Source organism: Hippopotamus amphibius, chromosome 11, assembly GCF_030028045.1.
Source record: "Hippopotamus amphibius kiboko isolate mHipAmp2 chromosome 11, mHipAmp2.hap2, whole genome shotgun sequence".
Taxonomy (NCBI): domain Eukaryota; kingdom Metazoa; phylum Chordata; class Mammalia; order Artiodactyla; family Hippopotamidae; genus Hippopotamus; species Hippopotamus amphibius.
The window spans coordinates 37,252,134-37,276,519 of NC_080196.1; the positions used below are offsets into that span (position 1 = coordinate 37,252,134).

Sequence of the window (24,386 nt, forward strand, 5' to 3'; positions counted from 1 at the left end):
GGTGGGGGGGGCAGCCCATGGAAGCCCACACACTGACCAGGCTCAAGATGGGGAGGGCCCCCCATGAAGAGAGGCGCATCTTCATAGGGGTGGTTTCTGTTTCATCTGCCCCGAGGGGATACAAGGCATCCAGATCTAGACGTCCTTTTTTTTTTTTTTTAATTTTTAAAATTGAGATATAACTTACATACAGTAAGTTCTGTATGTACTGTTCTTAAGTGTACAGCTCAATGACTTTGTTTCTTTTTAAATCAACTTTATTAAGGTATAACTTACATAAAATAAAATGCATCTGTTTTAAATGTGCAATTCAATGAATTTTGACAAAACTATCTACCCATTGAACCACCATCCAGATTAAAATACAGATTTCCATCCCCCCCAAAAGTTCTCTTGTGCTACTTCAATAAGTCAAGCCGCCCCTCCCCCAATATAGCCTTGCAACTGAATTCTATCACCTTAGATCAAATCTGGCTACTTTTGAACTTCATAGGAATGGACTCCTGCTGTGTGTTCTCTTTGGGGTCTGGCTTCTTTCAGGCAGCATAATGCCCGAGGCTCATCCACAGAGGTATTAAGTAATCCATTTCTCATTCGGTGCTGAGCACTATTCTATGGTAGGAATAGACCACAGTCTATTCACTTTCCTATGGATGGACAGTGGGGTTGTTCACAGTTTGGGGGTTTTATAAATAAATTATAAATATTCCTATAGTCAGTAATTGTACCCAGTGGAACTGCTGGACAATAAGATAGGTATGTGTACCGCCAAATCGTTTTCCAAAACGGTTCTGCCAAATGAGAGTTCCAGTTGCTTCACATCTTTGCCAATATCTAGCATTGTTGGCCTTTTCAATTTTAGCTATTTTGGTGAGTGGATGGTGCTGCTGCACTATGATTTACCATATTTCTCTGATGACTAACAGTACTGAACATCTTTTACAGTAGTTCTCCAATGACTGATAATATTGAACCCTTTGGAAATTCTCTTTCGTGAAGTACCTATTCAAGTCTTTTGCTCATTTTTAAGTTGTCTGTCATTTTCTCACTGATTTGTAAAGTTCTTTGTTCTGAATGTGAGATCTGTGTGATCTATACATAAAGCAAAGATCTCCTAAAGCTTGGCTTGGCTTTTCACTCCAGTAATAGTGCCTTTTGAGCAACAGTTCTTAATTTTAATGTCCAACTGATGGTGGGTTTGTTTGGTGTTTTCTGGGTTTCTCTCAAAAGACACAACAGACTGATGTGGAAGAGGTTTGGGGAAGATATAGCTGTGGGTCACTGCCTTTGCCCTGAGACTCATGGGGGTCACTCTTCATATCTCCTTTCTGGGGGGGCCTCAACCCACGGAAAAGATGCAGCATTTCTGGTCTCCCCTCAGAAAGGCTGACCCAGGGAAGTCTCTATAAACCTCTCCCTCACTCCTCCAGCCTCCTCTCCTTGACCTAAGAGTCTCCCTGGGGGGCTGTGAGGAAGGGGTCCAGCTGCCCCCTGGTTTCAGGGGCCTCACCTGCTCCAGCATGTCCTTAGCGAGGTCCTCCTGCTCGTCCATCTTCAAGATGGCCTGCCGGATCTCCTCGTTAGACAGCTTCAACCTAAGGCACGACCCCGCCTTGAGCAGCCCGGCCTGGCCCCTCTGCTCAGGACAGACCCCAGACCTTCTCCTTCAGAAGCCAGAGCCCAGCCTGCTCTCTCTCGCTTACATGTGATAGCACTCCCTCCTCCGCAAAGCCTTCTCAGACTAAACTCACATGGTTCACTCTACACCCCGATCCTGAGATAGTTTAGTCCCTAAATAGAGACGTGAGTCTTTGGTCTCTTGCTTGAGTCTCCATCCTAACGGTTAGGGACATTCGGGAGGAAAAGGGCCATCTTCCGTGTAGACTGAGACAGGGAGAAGAGTTTCTGATCCTTCTCGTGCCGAAAATACCCGCAGCATATCGACGGGAGGATGGGAACATGGGCCGGCCGCTAAGGGGGCAGCTTCCTGCTTCCTTCAAGACAGAACAGCTCTCAGTTTTCCACCAGCGCCTCGCTCCCACACAGCTGTTCCAGTACGTCTTGCTGTCTGGGAGAGGGAGAAGCAACCCCCACACACACACAGACATGCACACACACACACTCACGCACACAGCCGCTCCAGATGCACACCCACTGGGAGCCCTGGGGAAGCAGAAGCCTCCCTCCACCATCAAAGGGGAGAAACTGAGGCCTGGAACCTTGCCGGGAGGAAAGCGGGGATGGACGTCCGGGGGCGGCTGGGGCAGCGCTAAGAATAGTACGGGAGGCGGTGCCCTCTGACCTCGGCTTGGGCAGGGGGCCCCGCACAGAAGCTATGCTGTTAGTGCAGATACTGCACTGTTTGTTCTGCAGCCGCGGGAAATGCTTGGGGGCTGAGATCATGCCTCTCTGTGGCCTGAGCCGAGCGGGGCTTCAAGCAGCTCCGCTGCCAGACGCTGACCAGGCTGGGCAGGGGCCTCGTGATGGGGCAGTTTCCTGTCTGCACAGCCCTGCACTGGTGCTCAGTACGGGCTCCCAGGAGAGGGTTCTAGATCAGGGGCCCCCTGCCGTTCCCAGGGGACAGCCAGGAGATGGGGGGAGGCCAGAGACTGCCACCGCCCCATTCCTCTGCCAGGCACCCCTCTCCCCCAGGCATGTAGCTCCATCATATTTCTCTCTAGCCCCAACTCAGGCCCCTGCTTCCCTCCCAGCTGCAACCTGCTGTGGAGCAGGGGCCCGGAGACGCAGGGCTGGCACCTACTTGGAGAGAAGGATGATGCAGTTCTGCGCCCTCCGGCCATCAATGACAGACAGCTCCTTGACCTTGCGGGAGGCCAGGTAGATGTCCTCTGTGGAGCCCGACTCTTTCTGCAACCGACAAGCCAAGCAGAAAGGGTGAGGTGTGTGTCTTCCCCAGTCCTCTTCCTGCCCGCCCCCCACCCCAGGAGCCACCCCCGTGCCAACCAGGGAATGCTCCTGGTGTGAGCAGAAGAAAGAAAGGGAAAGAAAAAGACAGAAGAGAGAGAGGAGGGTGGTTAATACCTGACTCTGATAGGAGGCTCCCGGACTTTACCCTGGTATAGAATGGGTCGGGGGCAGTGAGAAGCCCCTTTTCCAGAGACTGCCCTCTCTGGGCAAACTAGACGGGGAGTGACTGATCCCTATGGCTGTGGGCAATGAGATTTGATCTACACCTCGTCCCAGACAATCAACCCCCACTCCCCCACCCCGCCTAGAGAGCCTCCCCAATCTTATGATGAGACGCTGGTCCCAAGTCCCCATGAGGTCACATTTCCTGGATCCCTGGGGACATCAGGCGCAGCCCAGGGTGCCCAGGGTGGAGGGCATCCACAAGTTCAGAGGTGAGGACACTGAGGCACAATTCCCTGCAAAGCTCTCTGGGATTCCAGCAGGCAGTTCCCAAGAAATCAAAGATCCCCCTGTCTTCTCCTGGCCCCTGGCGAGGTAGACAGGAGGCTGATTCTTCCTCTGGGAGGTCCTTCCAAGCACATGCTCCATGTTGGACGACTCCAGGGGCCGCCACTCGCATCACTGTCTTTGTGAGCTGTGCCCCTGGAACTGTGCGGTGCCCAGCCTGTGCAGTCTTATAGGGCAGCCTTGCCTGGGGCCTGATGGGCAAGACCACAGACCTAGAAGCTTTCTCCTCACTCCAGCAGACATTCACCTCCACTGTGGGTAGGGGTCTACTTGTATTAGCTCCCTTCCCTACATTTCTGCTTTTTCTTTGGGGACACTCCCTGACGCCACCCCGTTAAGATGGGTAATAAGGCAGAAGGTAGAATTGACAAGCCCTCTCTTTTGGCCCAGTACAGGGCAGCAGCCCAGGACCATGGTTACAAGTTGGAGTGTCCAGAGCCCCAGGAGTAACTCACCTGCTGGCAAGGATTAGTTATCAGCTCCTAGGCAGGCAGCAGCCACAGCCAATAGAGAATTAAACATGCACAACGTTAGCCAAGAGGTTTGGGGACCCAAGAACAGTAGGAAAGACATGGGGACCCCTCAGCATCTACTCTGTCTGCCCCATTCCGGTGAGACCCCATGGCTGGAGATGGAGACCTGCAAGGAGCACCAAACAGGAGCTGCTTCTAAGCAGACATGCACTCACAGAGAAGCCAGACCAAGCAGAGGACAGGCAGCCTCTCCTGCGTGCCCTGCGTGCCCGGGGGACCACCACTCCCCAGTCGGACCAGGCCCCGGGGTTCCCCACCCCGGGCCTCGGCTGCAGTTCTTCCCTCTCCTCTGCTGGGAATCTGCCCAGAGGGCAGAGGGCACTCCTGCACCCCTGCATGACTTCATCTTTCAAAACAGGGGAGGAGACACAACCACAACTGAACTTGAGCTGAAAGCACATGAAAGTTGCATTCATTGAGCAGAGGAAAGCAGGCATCCCTGAACTTTGCTCCTTGCCCTTTGCCCCTTGTCTGTCTTTTGATCAACCAAGGGAGCTGAGGGGGCAGAGCCCAACCTGGTTCTCCCTTCCTGACCCGGGTAAGGTAAAGTCACTAACTGAGGACCCACAGAGGGAAGACCACACTTATGGGACCGTCCCTCTCCCACACTCCGAAGACCCCAAGACAGAAAGAGGAGGCGACCAGGGCAACACAGCCTCTGGGTCCCCAGCTCTGCTGTTGTGAGTTCAGAGTCCAAGCGACCTGCAGAGTGACAGAGGTCTGGGTGAGCCCAGCTCTGAAACAGGGTGCTGGGCTGAGCTGGCTCAGAGAGACAAGGGGAGACATAGCAGGGTGCTGTTCATCTCTGCTGTCCTCACCTCCCCAAACAGCGAGGCCTCAGGTCCAGCTTTTCCTAAACCCCAGAGTCCCTCTTTCCCCACCGGCCCCAACCCTGGCCCTACCTCAGGGCCCTGGAGACTGGGTGGGCCAGGCTGGAACCCTGGCCCGGAGGAAGACTCTCAAAATAGGGGGAGGCGTGTGCACGCCCAGGCCTGATACCCCCAGCACACACTCCTCCCCACCCCTGGGAGGGAGGGAGCACTGATCACAGGAGCAAACGCTCCGAAGAACTCCTTCCCACTGCAGCCGGGCCACAGCTGCTGCCTGTGTCATGCCAGCCGGACGTGGGCACGAGGCTGAAAGTGCTTCCTGGAGTTAGGGGTAAAGAATGCGATGCCTAGAGCACCTGCATTTAAGTTAGACAACCATCCAGTTTTTCGAGAACCCTAAGGCAGGGCCAGGGCCCCGCCCCCACTGCACCCCTTTGGCACGTCCCCCGGAGCAGTCACAGGGGCCCTAGGTCCTGTCTGCCCTCAGGAAGGGTCATCCACAGCTCCAGGCTTGGCAGAAAGCAGTGGGGAGCCCAGCCACGACATGCAGCCACTACCCAGGGCCCAGGAGGGCACAGACCCCTCACAGGTACCTTCTCCGCTGCAGCCCTGAGATCAGCAGAGAAAACGTGGAAGAAAATAGCACAACCCCGAGAGGAAATAACCCCTGGGAGGTGGGCCAGAGAGAAAGTAAACGCTCCGAGGCCTCCAGGATGGTGATGCTCAGTGCAAACCCCCATCTCTGCAGTGCAGATTCCTGGGCCTTCACATTCACGGGAGGATGAGATCAGAGAATCGGCATTTTTGGCCATCCTGGCAGATACTGCCTCGGGAACGCCGTGCATCCTGCTGGCAGCCCCACTCCTGTCCTGCCTCGGGAGGAGCAGGCTTGCTGGTCAGCCTCTGTACAGTGTCTGCAGAGCAAAGCCCAGGGCCTCTCCTGGCCTGCTCAGCCCAGCCCAGCCCAGCCCCAGGCTCAACCCGCCCCGGCCACCCCCACCTTCCTTGAACATTAGCATCCTCTGTTCAACTCATGGGAGTGTGGGGAGTTGAGAGTATAGCGGAAAAAGTGGTTGAAAAGGTATAATGCCTGTAAGTATAGTTCCTAGGTCCCAGGGCCAGAAAAAGAGCAAGGTCAACAGTGGTCTGGCCCTGCTACGCCACCTCCAGGGCTCCAAGACCAAAGAGAGAAATGGACAACATATTATTTCATCACCTGATGTGCAAATGCAAACTCATACAATGGGATGTTTTCCCGTTTCCCCCCTGCAACCCCCTAATTCATGTCTACGTCCCCAACAGGAACATGGTACCTGGTAAAGAACAAAGTCAGGCAGTGTGTGTGGAAGGGAGGGAGGAAGAGAGGGAGGGAGGGAGGAAGAGAAGGAGGGAGGGAGGAAGAGAGGGAGGGAGGGAAGAAGAGAGGGAGGGAGGGAGGGAGGGAGCGCACAGGGTTGTGCTGAAGGGGTGCGTGTGAAGTTAAGACCGGAAGTCAAGACTCAAGATGCTAGAGGCGTCAGGGTCTTACCTGATGCCTCTGATAAGCTGAAAACATTTTTTCAAAGTCCTCAAGGTCCAGAATCCGAAACACCTGCATGTCATCAATCTCATTCCATATGGTGCCAGGGACACGTTCCTAAGATTCAGGGAAGGGAGGAGACCTCGTGGCTGACTCAGCTCCTTCATGATGGAGATGCCCGATGCCTCCCTAACCCCACCTGTCCTCCAGGTGCACATACGCCTGCAGTCAGGCTCTCAGACCTTCAGAAGGGGGTCGATTCCACCCCCCCACCTCCCCGCGCCACCACCAATACTCTGCTCCAGGGGAGAGACAAGAAGAGACAACCTCCTTCTCCTCCTTTTCTCCAGGGGCCACGTGTAAGCACGTGCCGGAAATCAACAGGAGCACTGGAGTGACGGGTGGGCAAGTATGAAAGGGTACATATGAAACTCCTTCCAAAAAAACCAAACCAAACCAGCGCTCTCAGAGCACTTTCCCCCAAGGTTAGGGTTGGCTGGAATCATGGCAGGAAGAGTGCCCACACATACTTGGGATCCTCAAATCTTCAGGGCTGACTGTATTTCCTGTATCTGAGATGGTCATTTTCTCTCCCAGGGGTCTTCCTCCCACTTTCCCAGATTCCCAGAAAGTGGACAAATGCCAAAGGCTGGGACATCCTGGCCCCTCTAGTGACTGTTCAGGCCAGCAAGGCTCTGCCACACGTTCCCATTGGTCAGAGGATGTCCCATCCCTCATGACTGGAATGGGCCCAGGGGTTACATTCCAAGGTCTCTCCACTTAGGCACTGCCCATCTCTGTGCAGGATGCTTGCACTGAACCCCACCCTGGGGGTCCAGGGAAGAGCTGTTAACCACTCCAGGAACGTGCCAGTGGTCTTGTAACACCCCAGTAATGGCTTAGAGGGCCGAGAGGAGAGTCCCCCTTCCAGGACCCCTCACCTCATCCACAGCTTTGCTGTCTTTAAATTAGAACCTCCCCACCTCCCTCTGCCTGGGGGGCAGCTAGGAATCTTCCTAATGCGGCGGACGCCTCCTCCCTCCATCACCCCTCAGGAAGGCTTGGAGAGAGAAACATACCTTTCACTCACTTGTATTTTCTTAAACTCTGGAAAGGGGAGGCAAGGCCAGAGCAGGGGGGTGGGGACATTCCTGTGGCCTTCCTAAGGCCAGGGACCCTCTCGTGGAATGCCGGGCTGGGAAGCTCGGAGCAGCAAGGGATGCGGGCAACCGGCCAAACCCAACACAGACACATTCTTTTCATGGCAGAAACAACCACTGTGTGTGGGTGTGTGTGTGCATGCGTGCGTGCACATGCGTGTACAGGAACACACGTGGGGTAGGGGACCAGGGCCAGGAGAGGGGCAGGCTCCTGGACAGGGGTATGTGGGAGGCAGAAAGAAGATGGGAAGGGGAATTGGATTGGAGAAGGCAGGGAGGGCGGGCTTCTAACTCGTCCTTCATCTAAATCTAGATCGAGGGTCGAGCGGGGTGGAGAGGGAAGGACTGCAGACATAGAGTTTCCCACTGCTCTTATTCTCGGTGAGGCCAGGATGAGAAGGAAAGGGCTGGAATGACAGAGCTGAATGGTCAACATCAGGAAGAGTTTCCCATGAGACAACAGACTGAGGACCCAGGCTCCCCATCACTCCCCCTTCTAAACACTCCCCCTTCTCCAAGGTCACCAGAAGCACCTGGGACTCTTCAAAAAGGTAGAGCTGAGGTCTGAGGACAGAGAGACATACATGTATTCCTAACATCCTCCACATCCTAAAGATACACCCACCTCCTACAATCACTCGAATTTAATTTTTACACCCCTCTGGCCAAGACCTCACCACGCCCAGTCTAGATTCCTGGGGCTTCTGTCCCTCTAGAGACATCCTTTACAGGCCAGGGGAATCTTTCTCAAAAACACATTTATGTTTCCCTCCTTGAGCGTTTGGGGTCAGATAGCTCCTAAGGGGGCTGTTGGCAAACGGAGGGGTTCTCTTCTCTTCCCGCATCCCATGAAAGGAAACTGAGTTTTAATCACATTCACCTGAGTGAGTTGGAGTAAGGATTAAGCGAGAGAACACTCTTAGAGCACACGTGGTAGTCCCACAAATAATAACGTATCTAATATTCTTATTTTAAAGGTTTTCTATGTGTCAGTCACGGTTCCAGGTACTTTGTATGTATTAATTCTCACAGCAACCCTTTGATCTGGTTATCGTAATTACCCCCATTTTACAGATTGGGAAACTGAGGCCCAAATGATGAAATAACCTGAATTTAGTCATGCAACTAAAAGACTGGGAATGGGATGAGAAGTTCACAAATATGACTCGAAGTCCCCCATCCCCCATGCCTGCTGCTACAACTCCTACAAGGGCTCCTCATCGCGTGTTCTATCAACCTGGACTTTCCAGTCTAGGAATGAGACTCTGGCCTGCTCTGGGCCCCTGAGGAATTGACATAGACTTTATTATTACTGGACCCCAGAGAAAATCCTAAGCACAAAGCTCTTTAAGATGAAAATATGACAAAAATATTAGATGCCTTGTTTGCCTGCCTTCATTGTTGAGATGCCTAATCAACCCTTCATTACATGTTTAAAACCTTAAATTATAAGTTGTAAGCACAGGAAGCAAAAACAAAATTCTTTTTTTTAAACCGCAATTCAAAAAATATCATTTCTGATCATGAGCAATGACTGTTTCCACACAGCCTACGGCCTTTGGTTCTGCAGAGCCATTTGCCTGCTCCTGTGCAGCTGGCCTTTCTGGCTGGCCTCATGACCATGGAGAATCACCCACAGGGCACAACTGGGTGATGCAGTTGTCACAAACTTTAATGATGTCAGTTCAAAATGCTGCTAACAGGTGGCTCTACAGTTTGAGTAACGCAGACTGGACACGTTATCAGAAGCCCAGGAGGCAATGAATGCGCTATAGTCAAGCTTTGTCTTTCCACTTAGATTACAAAACCAGGGGCAGAAGGAATCAGAGATCATCTCACAGGTGAGCAAACAGGTATGAAATGAGTGGTTTCTGCACATCACACAGTTAGTCAGTTAGAGCCAACCCTAATTTGGTGAGCAGTTGGACCCTCTCCTTCAACCCATCCCCCAGGATCTCAGGGCACATCCTTGGACACACTTCCTAATTGGCCAGATCCAAAGCTCTTTCAGGGCCACATTATGTCTCACCTTTTATTATTGTCCATCACAGCCCCCACCCCCAGCAGAACGCTTGACACAAAGCAGACCTCAGACTGACAGGCTGGCTGGTCTACCACCAGGAGAAGGCACCTAGCAAACAGCTGACCACCTACGTAGCAATCCAGCCTCCCCACACTTTAAGTCTCCATTTGAGCTAATTTAAGCTGACGGAGTGGTATGGTGATGAATTCCCCAGGAGTTAGCACACTGGCTCACACTACAAGGTCAGAGGGCATCTACCCGTCCTAGCCCCAAACTGTTTTTGGAGTGTGAACGTGAGTCAGGCTAACTGAGGCCAGTTCCTTTGTATCTATTTACCTCAAGGATGAAGCCACTGGTCCTTGTAAGGGGACACAATACAGAACCAGAGCAGGGCTTGGCCCAGGCTGGAACTGGCCTTCAATCACTAGGGGTCCAACGTGACCCAGGGCATCTCTACTCTACACTCATGAGAATCCAACAGAGGAACCGACTCCCACATGTGGGTCTGGGATGGGTGGTTCTTAGTGCCTCATATTCAGGAGGGCCTCTCACCACTGAGCAGTTTAGAAAAGTAGCCCGTGTGTGCACCTTCCCCTGGGAGGAGGCCAAAAGGGCTATACCTTGTATCAAACTCTTCATTCCTCCTGCCCTGCTACCCTATCACGGCCTCATCCCTTCAGTCCTCTGTACACACTGCCCTGGTCCTTCATCTCTAGACCTCGGCCCAAGATCTTCACCTATATGTTCCACCCTTTTCCTCAAATCAACCCTATCCTTCACATTCTAGCCAAGCCCTTGCCTTGTCTAGAAAGCACCCCTGCTTGGCCCTGTACTACTCCAGCAACCCTCAACACAGACATATTCCATCTGTAGGTGGCTCTGCCAATGTGAGCATCACCACATGCCAGGCCATCTCCTCCCTGTGCTCTTCCCAATAGACAGCCTGGCATCAGCAACCCCATCTTCTGCATCTACTGTGTACCCTCACCCCAACCAAAGAAAGCACCCACGGTGGAGATCTGCAAACAGCGGGCTGTCAATCCATAGGGCTAACTGCCCCAGGCTGTAGGAGAATGGATTCACTGACCTCCTCCCCTTGCTACTCACCTCATTCAGCTTGACCCAGTTGAAGGACTTGAGTGGGTGTGAAGGCTGGGGAACACACTTCTTCCTGAGAGGGACATCACTGCTGGGGAAGGGGTCTGGGGGGAGGGGCAGGCCCATGCTGAAGCAAGGGGGGGCGCCAGGGGGAGTGGGAGGCCCACCGGGGGGGAGGGGAGGTGGTGGCGGTGGAGGGCAGCAGGCGAAGGGTAGAGGGGGCGGGGGTGGAGGCAGGTCGCTGGTTGTCATCGAGGAAGACAAGATAAGTGGGCCCCCAGGGGGAGGTGGGGCAGAGACAGGTCCTGTCTGTGGGGAGACAGAGACATCGAAAAGACAAAGCCATCAACACGGATGCCTTTCAGGTCCCCCATCACTATGCCTTCCCTTACTCTTATTCTCCACCTTGACTAGACCCCAGAGCCTGCTCTCACCTCCCATACACATTTAGCCCTGTTTTCTCCCTCTGCATCCCGAACATCCAACACAGACACACACACAAGTCAAACACCGACACAGACAGTGGACAAAGACATAGCCATCACATGCAACAGCAGGATGGATACAGACAGGCCTGCACAAGGGCATCCAGCTGCAAGGGGGAGGGGAGCCAAAGCCCCACCTGCACTCTGCTTTCCATGGTGTGCTTCCTGGGCCAGCGTCAGCTGGAGGAAGGAACACTGTTTTTGTCTAATGCAAGGTGCCAACCTTGCAGCCTCAAGGGTCTCCTCTATCCTGGTCTGAGGTTCCTCTCTCTCTTCTCCTCCATCCTGGGGTCCTTGGCTCCTCCCCACACCTGCTCTTCCCCCACCGGCCCAAAGGTCTCGGCTCAACTGTGTATAAGGAGAAGAAGGGCCACGTACCGAGATTTCACTGAGTTGGGCCACCAGCTCCGCCACTTGTCCCCGGGCCTGGCGCAGCTCCTGGGACTCTCGGGCCAGCTTGTCCTTCATCTTGTTCAGCGTCCGCATCATCTCTTCCTTCTCCAACGTCTTGGTCTCGCATTCCCGCTCCTTCCTCTCCAGCCTGCTCACCAGCTCCGCGTGTTCTGGGATGGAGGTGGGACAGGAGGGCAAATGGGAAGAAAGGATGTGAATGTGTGTGTGTCCTTCTCCAAAGGAGAAGATGGGGTCCTGGGCTGGCCAGGGCAGGGGTGTGGAGCAGGTCGTCTCACCTTTCCGGAACTTCTCTGCCTGGTCTCGCCACTGTTTCACTTCATTCTCATTGATGAGCCTGGTGGGGAGTGGAGAGAAGGGTCTCTTGACTGTAGGCTCACAGCTTCCCAGAAGACATGGCATCTTCCAACTGCCCACATCGGTACCCTGATCTCCAATCTGTCTAGCCACATCAGGGAGGCTAGGATTTTGACTCTCCAGGTCCCATCCCTGACAAGTTATCATTACCTGTCTCTTCACGGTCTGAGAAAGCTGAAAGGACCCTTAGAGTTCTACCCCCTGTGATAGAGCTGAAGCTCCTAAGACCAGAAAAGGAGATGACTGCTAACTCGTGGTAAAGCTAGGACTAAATCCTAGGTTCCCTTAGCTGTACAATGATTTGTACCCCTTTGTAAAAATAGGTTCTTGCCATCTGAGAGAGATCAAAATATTGACCTTACCATGGTCCAGACTTCCAATGACCAATGTGTGAGAGCAAGAGAAATCACCCACCCCAGCAACACAGAGCGAGTGGGTGGAGGGGAAAGAGGGGAGATGTCTAAAGCATAGGAAGTCCCCTCATTCATGTCAAACTCTCATTACGTGAGGTGAAAATGAAGCTTTTATCCAGACATCAAGGTATAAGAGAGATGAAATTCCAAGGTGAGATCTCAATAATCATTTCTTCTGTAACTCTGAAAACATGGAGGAGTTAGATCGATGACTCTTGGCCTCCTCAACCAGATCAAGGATATAAAAGGGGATGAAGTATGATAGGAGAAATAATTTGCAAAGAGATTTCTTTGGAGAGAGCCACTGCCATCCTCCCTGGTCTGGGGGAGGGGCATCTAGTGAAGTGACTTCTTTGCACCCACCCAGAGAGTTTGACCCATGTTCCTTGACACTGGGAGGGAGACATGGTGGACTGGGGCTAGGCAGGTCCAGGGGTAGGCAGGGACCTGTGACACTCCAAGAATTTATTAGTATGAGAGACTGCATGAGAGTTTCTCATGAGGCAGAGAGCATCATGGAAGAACTAGGCTGAAGCTATTTTAAGTCTCATCCAAAAAGTCCATCTGGGAGAAAACTGGGCGCTTCAACAGCGTAAGTCTACGTGTATTGTCAGTGAATCAGGACCTGATGGAAGGGATGGTCCCAGGCAGGCCTGGAGGAAAAAAAGAAAAACATACGTGGGCAGCGACCAGGGTTTTGTAGTGAGAGGCAGCCAGCAAGGAACTTCTGAAGACCTCAGAATACATGTCACATCTTCATCCATGTGCCGAGAGCAGGAAGCCTATTTACTAAGTTACCTGACCAAGTAGGGCCTTTTCCTTTTCTCCTTCCTGCCCCCATGCTGCCTTTGGTGGGGGTCAGAAAATGGTTAGCTAGAGGAAAGGGAGGGTACAAAGGGCTAGAAGAGAAAAAGAACAGAGAAAAGAAGCCAACCATCTCTCTCTCTCTCTCTCTCTCTCACACACACACACTCACACACACACACACACACACACACACACACACACACACACACACACACACACACACACACACACACACACACTTGCTACTGCAGCTTCCAGTCCCAGTCCAGGGAGGAAAGAGATTAAGGCTAAATCATATCTAGAATACTGATTCACACCTAGCCCTTCTATTTGCAGATTTGAGACCACGCTGGCAGCTGAAAGTGAGCTTAGGACCCTTATTGTCCAAGAAGCAGCAAAAACCCCATTGCACCTGAGGAGCTGTCCTCCTCTGGCAGAGGAAGAGCTTCCCCACTAAATAATGTAAAGAATTAGTAGAAGATAAAAATAAGGCTGCCTCCACTATTTACAACAGTCAAGACATGGAAGCAACCTAAATGTCCATCAACAGAGGAATGGATAAAGAAGATGTGGTACATACATACAATGGAATAGTACTCTGCCATAAAAAAGAATGAAATAATGCCATTTGCAGCAACATGCATGGACCTAGAGATTATCCTACTAAGTAAAATCAGAGAAAGACAAATATCATGTGATATCACTTATATGAGGAATCTAAAAAAAAATGATACAAAGGAACTTATTTATAAAACAGACTTGCAGACTTCCAAAACAAACTTATGGTTACCAAAAGGGAAAGGTGGGGAGAGGGGTGGAAATAAGTTAGGAGTTTGGGATTAACATACACACTACTATATATAAAACAGATAATCAACAAGGACCTACTGTATAGCACAGGGAACTCTACTCAATAGTCTGTAATCATCTATATGGGAAATGTGAATCTGGAAAAGGATGGATATATGTTCACATATAACTGAATCACTTTGCTGTACACCTGAAAATAACAACATTGTAAATCAACTATAGTCCAATATAAAATAAAACAAACTTAACATTTTTTTTAAAAATTAAAAAAAATAAATAAAGCTGCCTTTTGATTACTCTGCTAGCTGTACTTGTCCAACATACCAGTTAGGATGTTGGCTATGCCAACACCCAGCTATTTGTACAAATGAAAACAGTAGCATGAGTAGTTCAGAAATCATTTTCTCCTTGGCGTCACAATGCAGTACAATGAATCACTGAAAGCCAGTTCATCTCCTTAAGGGCAGTCTGCCTTATAATGAAAGTAAAAGTTTAAAATTAAAAATCAGTATGTTAACACGAGGCCTAATTATTAACTGATGTGACCCTACATTCATTTCTCGGTGTTTCTCTTCACCCAGGGTCCATCAAAGCTGATAAGCCAGAGACCTTAGGCTCTGACGGCCTTTGCCATCAGCCTCATAATTCAATTGACACGCTCTGTTTTCAGTAGTCAGCAGACCTTCTCTACAGGGCCCGAGTAACTATTTCAGGTTTTACATACTATGTACAGGCTCTGTCATATATTCTTGTGTGTGTGTGTTTGCTTTTAACAACTCTTTTAAAGATGTAAAACTATTCTTGGCTCATGGACCACACAAAACACGCTGGCGGAGGGGGGGTTCGCCCGTAGCTACACTTCGTTGAGTCTTCCTCCACGTTAATACGTTTAGCCCTCCTCAGTCCACTCCATGCAGTGCAGCATGGGGTGCTGCGTACACCCCTCTGAACCGCTGCTATCCAACATGGTGGTTGCCAGCCATATGGCACGTGGTTACTTGAGTTCAATGAACATGCAAGAAAATGTAAAACTCAGTTCCTCAGTCACACCAGCCACGTGTCAAGCGCTCAGTAGCCACATTTGGGCAGTGCCCATGTGGAGGTGTCTGGGTTTGAGAGAGGGAGCTGCAGTTTCGCTGGTGAGACCCCACGTGGGAGAGAGATGGGGAAGGAAGGGGAAGACAGGTGAGGGGCGGCCACTGCTCACATGTTGACGATGTTCTTGACGTTGAAGTTCTCCAAGGGAGCCAGGTCAGGATCCACGCCCCTCTCATCCTGGAGGACAATCTGCTGGAGGATGCGGTCCAGGAGCTGCCACTGCTGGAAGTAGCCGCCGTTCCGCTTGTCTGAGGGACGACAGGCAGCATACCTTTACTGAGCTCTGCGGCCCCCTGGGGACCCGCCCTAGAATCACTGCCTGGGGCCAGGCTGGGGAGGCGCACCCCTCCCCTCCCTTGACAAGTTCCCAGTCTGATGGGGGAGGCAATGCAATTGCTGATAGGACTCATAAATCCTATCATTTCTTGCTGATCTGCAAATGACCTTTTATGAATGTGTCAACCCTCTAGATATATTTCTCTACTCCCTGAAATGCTTTCTGGCTGCCTTCTCCCCTGTTGGTACCCTGAGTATCCTATGCCTGGGGAATGCAAATGGCTTTCTTACAATTATCTTTAAAAAGTACATTTAAGAAAGTAAATCTGCTCTAAACATTACAAGCTGAATAATGAAGTCTCCAGGGAAATTTTTTTTTTTTAAAAAAGAAAAGGCTTTAGGTTAACAATGCTATTGTCCTACAGAAAAAGATGAATGGGAACTAATTACAGGTGTGCCGTCAAAGGGGGTCAGAACGGGCTGGAGAAGTGGTCATGGTATCCAGGCAGACTTCTTGGTGAAGGTGACCCTGAACCGTAAAGGCAAAGGCATTACGCTTGATCTCATAGGGCCCCACAGTCATCCCCTCTAATCACAGTCTGGCTAGACACGGATTTTCTTTTCACGTGCTTGACACAAGCGCCTCTTCCTTGGTTCTTGATCCAAGTACTTTGTTTCTATTGACCACCAAGGGAGCTCAAGCAGCACCATCCTGACCTCAAAGGCAAACCAGAATGCCTAGGTCAAGTTTGCACAGCCCTATTTTGAGGCAGAATAGAGGGCCCCACTCACAATGCCCTGGGAGCACTAAACACAGGCACTCATGGGAGCAGAAGTCAGAATTCCCAAGTCTTCCATGAAGACTGAGCTTTGGAGAACTGGCAGCTTTCTGGTCCAGGTCACTGTGTCTGTCCTCCTTTCCATCCATCCACCGACACACACATTGCAAAGTGATATCATTTTTCCATTTATCTTTCAGCCAGGAACACAGGGTAAAGCCTGTGTTCACAGAAGTAGAAAGTGTTTCACCTAAAGCCCTGACCCCAAAGAAACAAAATTCCTTCACATGCAGAGACTCACGGAGCCTCAGGCTCATCCCCTGTAAACTGGAGATAATAACACACACACCTTAAGCTATTCTAAGGTTTAGAGACACTATCTTAATAGACCTCCCATCACGCCCAGCCCAGAGGAGGCAACAATAAACCATTATTATCACCACTACCTGGATTCCCGACACCAACATCACCACCACGAGAGACGGTCTGTCTAGGCTGACCATTCTGTTGGGCCATGTGAGTTTCCAAATATTCTATTTTACGAAAAGCTTAAATACCAAATGGAGCAGTTACAGCTTATTTCACATTGCATGCTATTGACTATTAGTAATTATGTGTAATATATTCGGTCACTGTACACACCTGGATCTTAAGAGCTTAGTATCTGTTTCTATAGCTACTGACATTTGGTATTTGCAAAGTGAGTCAGGAACAAGGGTGGGAGGGTGGGAGGCAGCAAGGGCTAGATGGAGGTGTTGATAAAATCTTTAAAAAAAAAAAAAAAAAAGGCATGCTCATTTCACAGCTGTGCTGCTCCCCTCAAGCACAAAACTTCTTTTTGGAACACCTCGAGAAGACAGATCACAACCCTGCCACGAGCTGGCAGTCAGAGCTGTTTGATTTTGCAGGGATCAAGCTCCCCCTTGTTGGGCCAGGATGTTGAGCATCGGTCAAGGCTGAGTCCCCAGCTCCTCCACTGAGGGACAGTGGAAGTCCTGACCTCAAGGAGGAAGGGAAGAGCAGGGGCCTGAGTCCTATGGCCTGGCCTCCTGGGAACTGGGGTACAGAGGGAGACTCCCCAAGCCCAGGAGCTTCTGACACCTTATCTCAAGCTGCCCCGGGCCAGGGGCTCAGACTGGCCGAGGGGGCTACTCACAGGGCATCTGCAGGCAGTGGTGCAGGACAGACAGCAGGCAGGGGTAGGCCTCCGTGTGCTTCAGCTTCTTGTGGATCAGCTCAAACATCTGGGAAGCACTCTTGGTGTCGACGTGGACCTGAGGGTGCGGAGGGCCCAGTGAATGGGGAGAGCGGAAGGGAAGGCAGCAGAGGAAGAGAATGGGGGCGGGGGGAGAAGACCCTGCTTCTGTCCACTGAGCCCCATCCCGCAGAGCATTCCTTCCCTGCCTCTGGTCCAGGCTTAAAAAAGAGAGGGGCAGAGAAAAGGAGGCGAGAACTGTGCCAAGTACATAAACAAGGGTTTCCCAACCTCGGCACCACAGTATCTTGGACTGGATGATTCTTTGTTGTGTGTGGGGGGCGGGGGAGGGGGAGTGGTCCTGTTCACTGTGGGCTGTTTAGCAGCATCCTGGCCCAATAGCTACCAGACATCAAAGGCATCCTCCTATACCCGCTGTGACAACTGAGAATGTCTCTAAACATTACAGGTGTCCTCAAGGGAAGTAAAACCTCCCCTGGTTGAGAACCACGGATTCGAACTAAGGCAGGGCTGTGTAACGCTCCCTAAATGTATCTGAGATTGAGTTCCTGTAGGCTCTGCTAACAGAAGCCTGCAGATAAAGCGTCAGCTCCCATTAGCTGTCAGATTGCCATCAGCATTATTCCTCTACTACCCAGACGTGCCTCAAGCCCTAGCAATGGACAGAGCCCATGTTCGCTTTATAGCACATCTCACTTGTTTACTTGCTTGATTGCCGAATAGCTCTTTTTAAAAGCTCTGACCTGTTCTCTGGTTACAAACACTTAGAGCCTCGGTTTTGCTGCTAGTGAACTGTGTGATTTAGTAAAGCTGCACGTCTCTACGTGTCCGTTTTGTAATCAAAAGAAAAAACAAACAAACAAACAAACAAACAAACTAAGGCAGGGGCCTGGATGAGTCGGCATAGGTCCCCAACCTGGGTGCAGATCCCAGACCCACCCTGTGGTTCCACAACAACAAGAAGCTGCTTGTCCTCATTAACACCAGCTTCTTTCTCTTTGAACTTGGGACTTTTTAGATACAGAGGGGTGGTGCTTGGCGAGTGGAGCGCCACCCCAGGGTAGGTCTCTCCTTGGATAGGGATTTGATAAACACGATATTTAAGCAGCACATGTGTGTATTTCAAGGTTCCCAAGGCTAAAATGGAAATGATGACGTTTGCTAAGCATGATGAGGTTAGCGATGGGGAAAGGTGACCCAGGAAATTACTGGAAGAAAGGGAGAAAGTCATCCCAGGAGAAGCATTTGAGAGTAACCATGTGCAAGAACTGTCTCTCTTTCCTTCGGGGGTTGCAGCCTCCTCCAGGGAGATGTTCTCCCCGGTTAAGGCCTGCTGGTGTGGCCCGGCAGAGCCGCCTCGCTGCCAGGGCTCCAGCAGCGGACCCGCAGAGGGGCACCCGCCAGGGAACCCAGCCCACACTGGACTTTCCACAGCACGGGATGCGGGACCCACTGCACTCGCCCCACCCTTGCAGGCTCCTCACCATGTCAAACCTCCTGGCTAGCTCCAGGTCATCCTCGTTCCGGACCATCTCGAAGAAGTCCAAATGCCTAGACAGGGTGGGGGGAGGGTAGAGGAAACAGACATCACCGCCAGGTCAGCGCCGGGTGGGGGTTACAGCTCTCCGAGTCCCCCATTGGCTGAACCTGAAGACTGCATTTCGGTGAGGCCCGGGCAGAACCAGAAAGAAGCCAGCTGCCCGCACGTCAACACGCTCCTCCTTTATAGAATCCCATGCTCGTCCTTGGGGAGGCCAAGCCAGGGTCCTGTCACCTTCAATCAGGCTTTCACAACTTCAGCACTATTGACATTTGGGGCCGGATCATCCCTGGCTGTGGGAGGTGGATCTGTGAGTTATAGGATGTGTACCAGCATCTCTGACTCTACCCACCAGATGCCACCAGCATTCCCCGCTTTGAGTTATGACAACCGAACATGTCCCTAGGCACTGCCAGACATCCCCTGGGTGGGAAGTAATGTCACCCGCCATCGAGGACCACTGCCCTACATCTACCTTCCCCAGTGTTCTTGTACTGTCCCATGTCCCTACTCAAAGCCAATCTCTCATTTTCTACACCTTCATGCCACCCCAGGAGGATCCATCCTCTCTCCCTTAAGACCTAGTGTAATAGAACAGCCTGTGTGGAATGGGGTGGAACCAGAGGGCTCACTGGTGGTGCACAGGAGCCTCACTGTGCCCTTTGGTCTACAAAGGCCTTGATGGGTTGCACCTTGAGGGGGGACATTTCTTTGCTGAGCAGGAAGGAACTTCAGGACCTTTAGCATTCCTGGCTCCCTGCGACCAGTGCCAGTAGTGCCCAACCCCTGCCACCAGCCGGTTTGAAAAGCAAAGAACACCCCCACATTTTCAAATTCCCCCCAGGGGACAGTACTGCCACAGTAGAAGGACTATTGGGTCCACCTGCCTATAACATCAGAGATGAGACAGGAGGTTGGCAAAGAGGACAGGCATAGGTGATGTGGGACAAGGAGGTGGGAGAGCTGCCCACCTCCCGCCCCCCAGAGCTGCTTCTGAATCGATGCTGGGTGTGGCAGGCCACCTCCAGGGGAATAGAAGCCTCCACAAGGGTCCTGACCGTCCCCCATCGAGGCGCTGTCCCCATAGGTTTACAGTTGGGACAGGTGACTTGGGCCTTACTTGTCCAGGATGGCATTCTCGTGCTGCCGGAGTTTGTCAATCACAGGCTGTATCCCCAGCATCAGGAACTCATACCGTAGATGTAGACGGAACTCCAGATTATCCTGGGGGTCACCAAGGGAGGACCAGACTCACTGGCTGGCCTTGATTTCCACAGAAGTCCCCAGTGGCCCCATCACTGCCACTCCAGTCCCACCACATCCTCTGTAACAAACGTATTGGAACTGCTTCAAGTCCCAGAGTTGCAAGAAAGGGTGGGAGGAGATCTCCTTTGACCTTGTTATTTACTCCCTTTAGCTCTCCTGCATCACTTCCTTCAAGTCCTTCACCAGTTTTCATTAAGTTTTTAGCCTCAAAGAGCAGTGTTGAAGAGTGATACAGAGCACACACTTTGGAATCAGACAGATCTCGGTTCCAATCCCTGCTCTGTCACTTACCAGTTTTATGACTTTGCAAAAATCTTAGTTTCCTCATCAGTTAAACGCGCATGATATTACTTACCTACAGGAATGCTATTCATAAGAACTACCTGATGACATATGGTTAGCACTAATCAGAACAGATGTCAGCAAAAATAGCTGGTACTGACCCAGGTGACATCCGCATCTTAGGGACAGGTAATTCCCCCAATCCACCCCACCTAACTCAGGTCATCAGGATGGGATGCAAAAAAAGGTATGCTGGCAGAAAAGAGGGAAAAGCAGAGATCATTAAATTGCCCCTTTTGACCTTCAACAAGCTGACCTTCATGGGGGCATCTCACTGCCCTAGAATTTGGGGAATTCACCTGCTCTTCAAGTTCGTCTTCGACTGTTGCTATTTTTACGGTCTGGGAATCCCATTCTAACCCAAAAGGAGAAAAATCAGAAGTCACACATCCTAACAAAAGATGCTAGAAGAGCATGACCAGCCAACTAAGAAACCAGTCCAGAAGCAGGTCTTTAGAAAGCTCTAGAAAGAAGGGCCAACACTTGCCCTCCTCCCATAAATGATCCCCCACCATCTTAAGCCATCACCAGCCAGACAAGCTTGGGGTTTGTCCATGACACACATAACGCATGATGCCACCTATGCGGGGAGCTCCCCAGGAACCCCTCATGACAGAGAGCTTCATGACAAGCTGTGCTTTCTTGATCCCCAGTGAAGGAGGCATGAGGTGATACAGATAATATGAGGACAACGATGGTAGTGGCAGCCACACCAACCCTCTGCCACTTCCCCAGGCAGCACTCACGCCCTCTTCCCCGGGCCTGGAAAGTCAGGGCACAGCAAGGGCATGGAGAAGAGGCCTCACCTCTCCAGCGCCAGCATTGAGGACAGCGTTGATAAAGGACATGATGGCTGTTTTCAGATTCACTTCATCCCGGTATCGGCCCAGACTTCGGTCCAGCTCATTCAGCAGTGTCTGGATGGAAAGGCAGGATGGAAAGAGAGCAGGGTTCAGGATCCTACGGGTCCAGCCTCTGCGCCTTTGCTTCTGCCACTCCAACCACCAGAACGCCCCGTCCTTTTTCTCTAACCGATCTATCCAACTCATCTTGGACCTTCCCCTAAAGCTCACATTTTCCAAGAAGCATCCTTTGCCTCTTCACATCTCAGCTCCAGCCCTACCTTATCTCCTCTCCACTCAGCCTTGGGGACTTGTTTTATCTTGCTGGGCGATGCTGAAATGCTGCTTCAGCACCTTATAGCTGTGTACAGCTCCTCAGCCCTCCAAATCCGCATGTCTCGTATGTACAGATTCAACCAACCCCAGGTTGAAAAAATATATATATTTTTTAAATTTCAGAAAGTTCCAAAAAGCAAAATTTGAATTTGCTGAATACTGGCAATTATTTACGTAACATTTACATTATATTTACAGTTATTTACAGAGCATTTTCATTATATCAGGTATTATAAGTAATCCAGATATGATTTAAAGTATACACAAGGATGTGCATAGGTTATATGCAAATACTACACCATTTTATATGAGAAATTTGAGCATCCACAGATTTTGGTATCCATGAGGGTCCTGGGACCAATGCCCCGAGGATACCCAGTATTGACTGCCCAGCTTCTTGATAGCAACACTACTTTTTACCTCCTTTGCATCTTCTGCAAAGGGTCTGGGGTCACTTTGCAAACAAAGGAGGTGCTTTAAAATGTTTGATGACAGAAGAAACATATAGTCTACACTAGTGGATAAACCATGAAGTTTGGGATGACAGTCCACATCTCTTGAGACTTACTCTGAACCAAAACACTACTCTTATCATCTCTCTCTTTACTGGAGCAGGTCAGGGAGACAAAAAGAGACTAGGATGGCCTGAGCTCCCAGGACTGGTCCCAGTGTCCCCAAAGTAGGCACTGGCCCAGGCATAGGGCCTCAGATCATTTTTTTTTTTCCTCTGGCCGCACCGTGCGGCATGTGAGGTCTTAGTTCCCCAACCAGGGATTGAACCCGTGCCCCCTGCAATGTAGTCTTAACCACTGGACCGCCAGGGAAGTCCCAGGGCCTAAAATCTTGATCCCAACAACTGCATTCAATTCAATAATTCTTGCCAGAGCCCCTATATAAGCCAGGTACTGAGCTCAAAGATGTAGAGCCACAAAAATGAAGCAGACCAATATTCTAGCCTCAAGGAACCCATGGGCTAGTGAGGAGTCCATTTTTCCAGCCACCCCCCACCCCTTAACGCCCCTCGGGTCTTTTTACATAAGCTCTCTGCCAGCCCCTCACCTGGAAGCGCGTCCGCTCAGCCGCATACACCTGGTAGTGTAGCATGGCCTGCAGCACCTTCTTGTGGCCGCCGGGCACCAGGCACACGGCACCCAGGATCTCCAGCACGGCCACTTTGGTCTTGCTGTTCTCCGTGCGCAGGCTCTGAGCGATGGTGCTGATGGCCTCGGGCTGCGCCAGCACATGCGCTCGCCCCTGAGAGTTGTTCATCAGAGCCTTGATGCAGCCGATGAGGGAGGTGTGGATGCGGCTTTCGCAGGTGGCGTGGTCCATGCTCCGGAGGAAGTTCAGCAGACAGGTCAAGCCCTCCAGCTCGATGAATCGGGTCACAAACCTGCCCAGACCAGAGCCGTTGGCAAAAGAGCATTTGCATATTATTCTGCATCCATTTTGTAAATACCCTTACATGGGTACCACTGTGTCCCACTTGGTTCATTTATAAAGTTTATCTAAAGCACTAAAATCCTTATTACCTCACAAGGGACTCACATCTTATTTGCATTTTAAATACCACGCAACTGCACATCATTGATTGTCAGTTGCACAGCTACGAAGGTGTATATGTGAAAGGGATGATCTTGATAATTATTAGGACATTTATCTCAGCTGTTAAACCTGAAGACTCATCACCAGTGAGGATGGGAATTAAGAGAAGTACAATCAGACAACACGGAGGGCTTTTATACGGGGGCACCTTCAGAGTCACTGCATTAAAGGATCAAGGCCGGGGAAGGCACTCTTCAAGGGATCCCTAAGAAAACATCTGAGTTATCTTGAATGTTAGCAAAAAACATTAAAAACCCTTTAGTTCTTAACCTGGAATCTGTGTTCCCCTAAGGGGTCTATGGCTAACATTCCCATTTGGATGGGAAAAGAAAATTCCACTTTTATTTTCTGCTAACCTCTACCTGAAACTTAGCATTTCTCCAATGATGAATGTAGGCAATAAACTACAGTGGCATTGGCAGAATCTGTGACTTTGTCACCCAAAAAATTCATAGCTATTTTCCTCTCAAATTACAGTTGTTACAGGTATCTCAAAATATCATTTCCACTCATCAGCACTTCAAAATTATGGTGGTTGCTAATTCTTGTTATTTAAGTCATACAGAAGTACATTTATTGCTATCTCACAAAAAATTAAAGTTAAAAATTGGTAACTGTATTTCAATTTAATTGGTTCGTTTTTAATCTTATTTCTATTTTCCTATTTAAAAACATCATTCTGATGTCAATAGTTTTCATCTGGGTGCCAAAGTCATCCAAGGCGCGTGCACACGTACACACACACACACAGGCAGATCAGTGTGCTGGTAACAACTGGCCCTCTGGAGGAAGACAAGAAAAAGGCCTGACTGTGGTATTTGCCAATTTCAGTGGTATAAATACTCCCAGCATAGCTTATTTCAAGCTATCAATGTGATGTCATTGAACGTGGAGCTGGGAAAAGATGCACCATGCACATACCCCCACCAGGCACACACAATGGGTGGAAACTCAGTGAGCATACATAACAGCGTATGTATAAAGAGTACACATAACGGTAACATGTAGTCGAATTTTTAGGTAATGAAGGAGTGATAAGTTTCAAGTACTTAATTATCTTTGTTTTTGATATCATTTATTTACTCATGAGTTGATGTAATTTACATTTTAATCATAGCCATGTTCAACAACCAGCTTGCAAAGATGCTGAAAATTTAACATTTGGTTCTCACAAGCTGGAACGAGTTGCCAGACACAAGAGG

The 24,386-nt window shown here is 50.5% G+C and overlaps 1 protein-coding gene across 3 annotated transcripts in view; it reads right to left on the bottom strand.

Annotated features, from left to right (window-relative positions):
• DAAM2 (dishevelled associated activator of morphogenesis 2) overlaps nucleotides 1–24,386 on the bottom strand; it is a 110,464-nt gene that overhangs the window by 8,850 nt on the left and 77,228 nt on the right. For all 3 annotated transcript variants that reach the window (XM_057699589.1, XM_057699591.1, XM_057699590.1), the window contains exons 6-17: nucleotides 22,639–22,972; nucleotides 21,208–21,318; nucleotides 19,914–20,017; nucleotides 18,738–18,804; nucleotides 17,194–17,311; nucleotides 15,092–15,230; nucleotides 11,776–11,834; nucleotides 11,465–11,649; nucleotides 10,611–10,910; nucleotides 6,330–6,437; nucleotides 2,762–2,868; nucleotides 1,511–1,595 (exon numbers count right to left, since the gene is read on the bottom strand). In XM_057699589.1, the coding sequence (XP_057555572.1) occupies nucleotides 1,511–1,595; nucleotides 2,762–2,868; nucleotides 6,330–6,437; nucleotides 10,611–10,910; nucleotides 11,465–11,649; nucleotides 11,776–11,834; nucleotides 15,092–15,230; nucleotides 17,194–17,311; nucleotides 18,738–18,804; nucleotides 19,914–20,017; nucleotides 21,208–21,318; nucleotides 22,639–22,972 (1,717 nt within the window). The remainder of the gene's footprint in view (nucleotides 1–1,510; nucleotides 1,596–2,761; nucleotides 2,869–6,329; nucleotides 6,438–10,610; nucleotides 10,911–11,464; nucleotides 11,650–11,775; nucleotides 11,835–15,091; nucleotides 15,231–17,193; nucleotides 17,312–18,737; nucleotides 18,805–19,913; nucleotides 20,018–21,207; nucleotides 21,319–22,638; nucleotides 22,973–24,386) is intronic.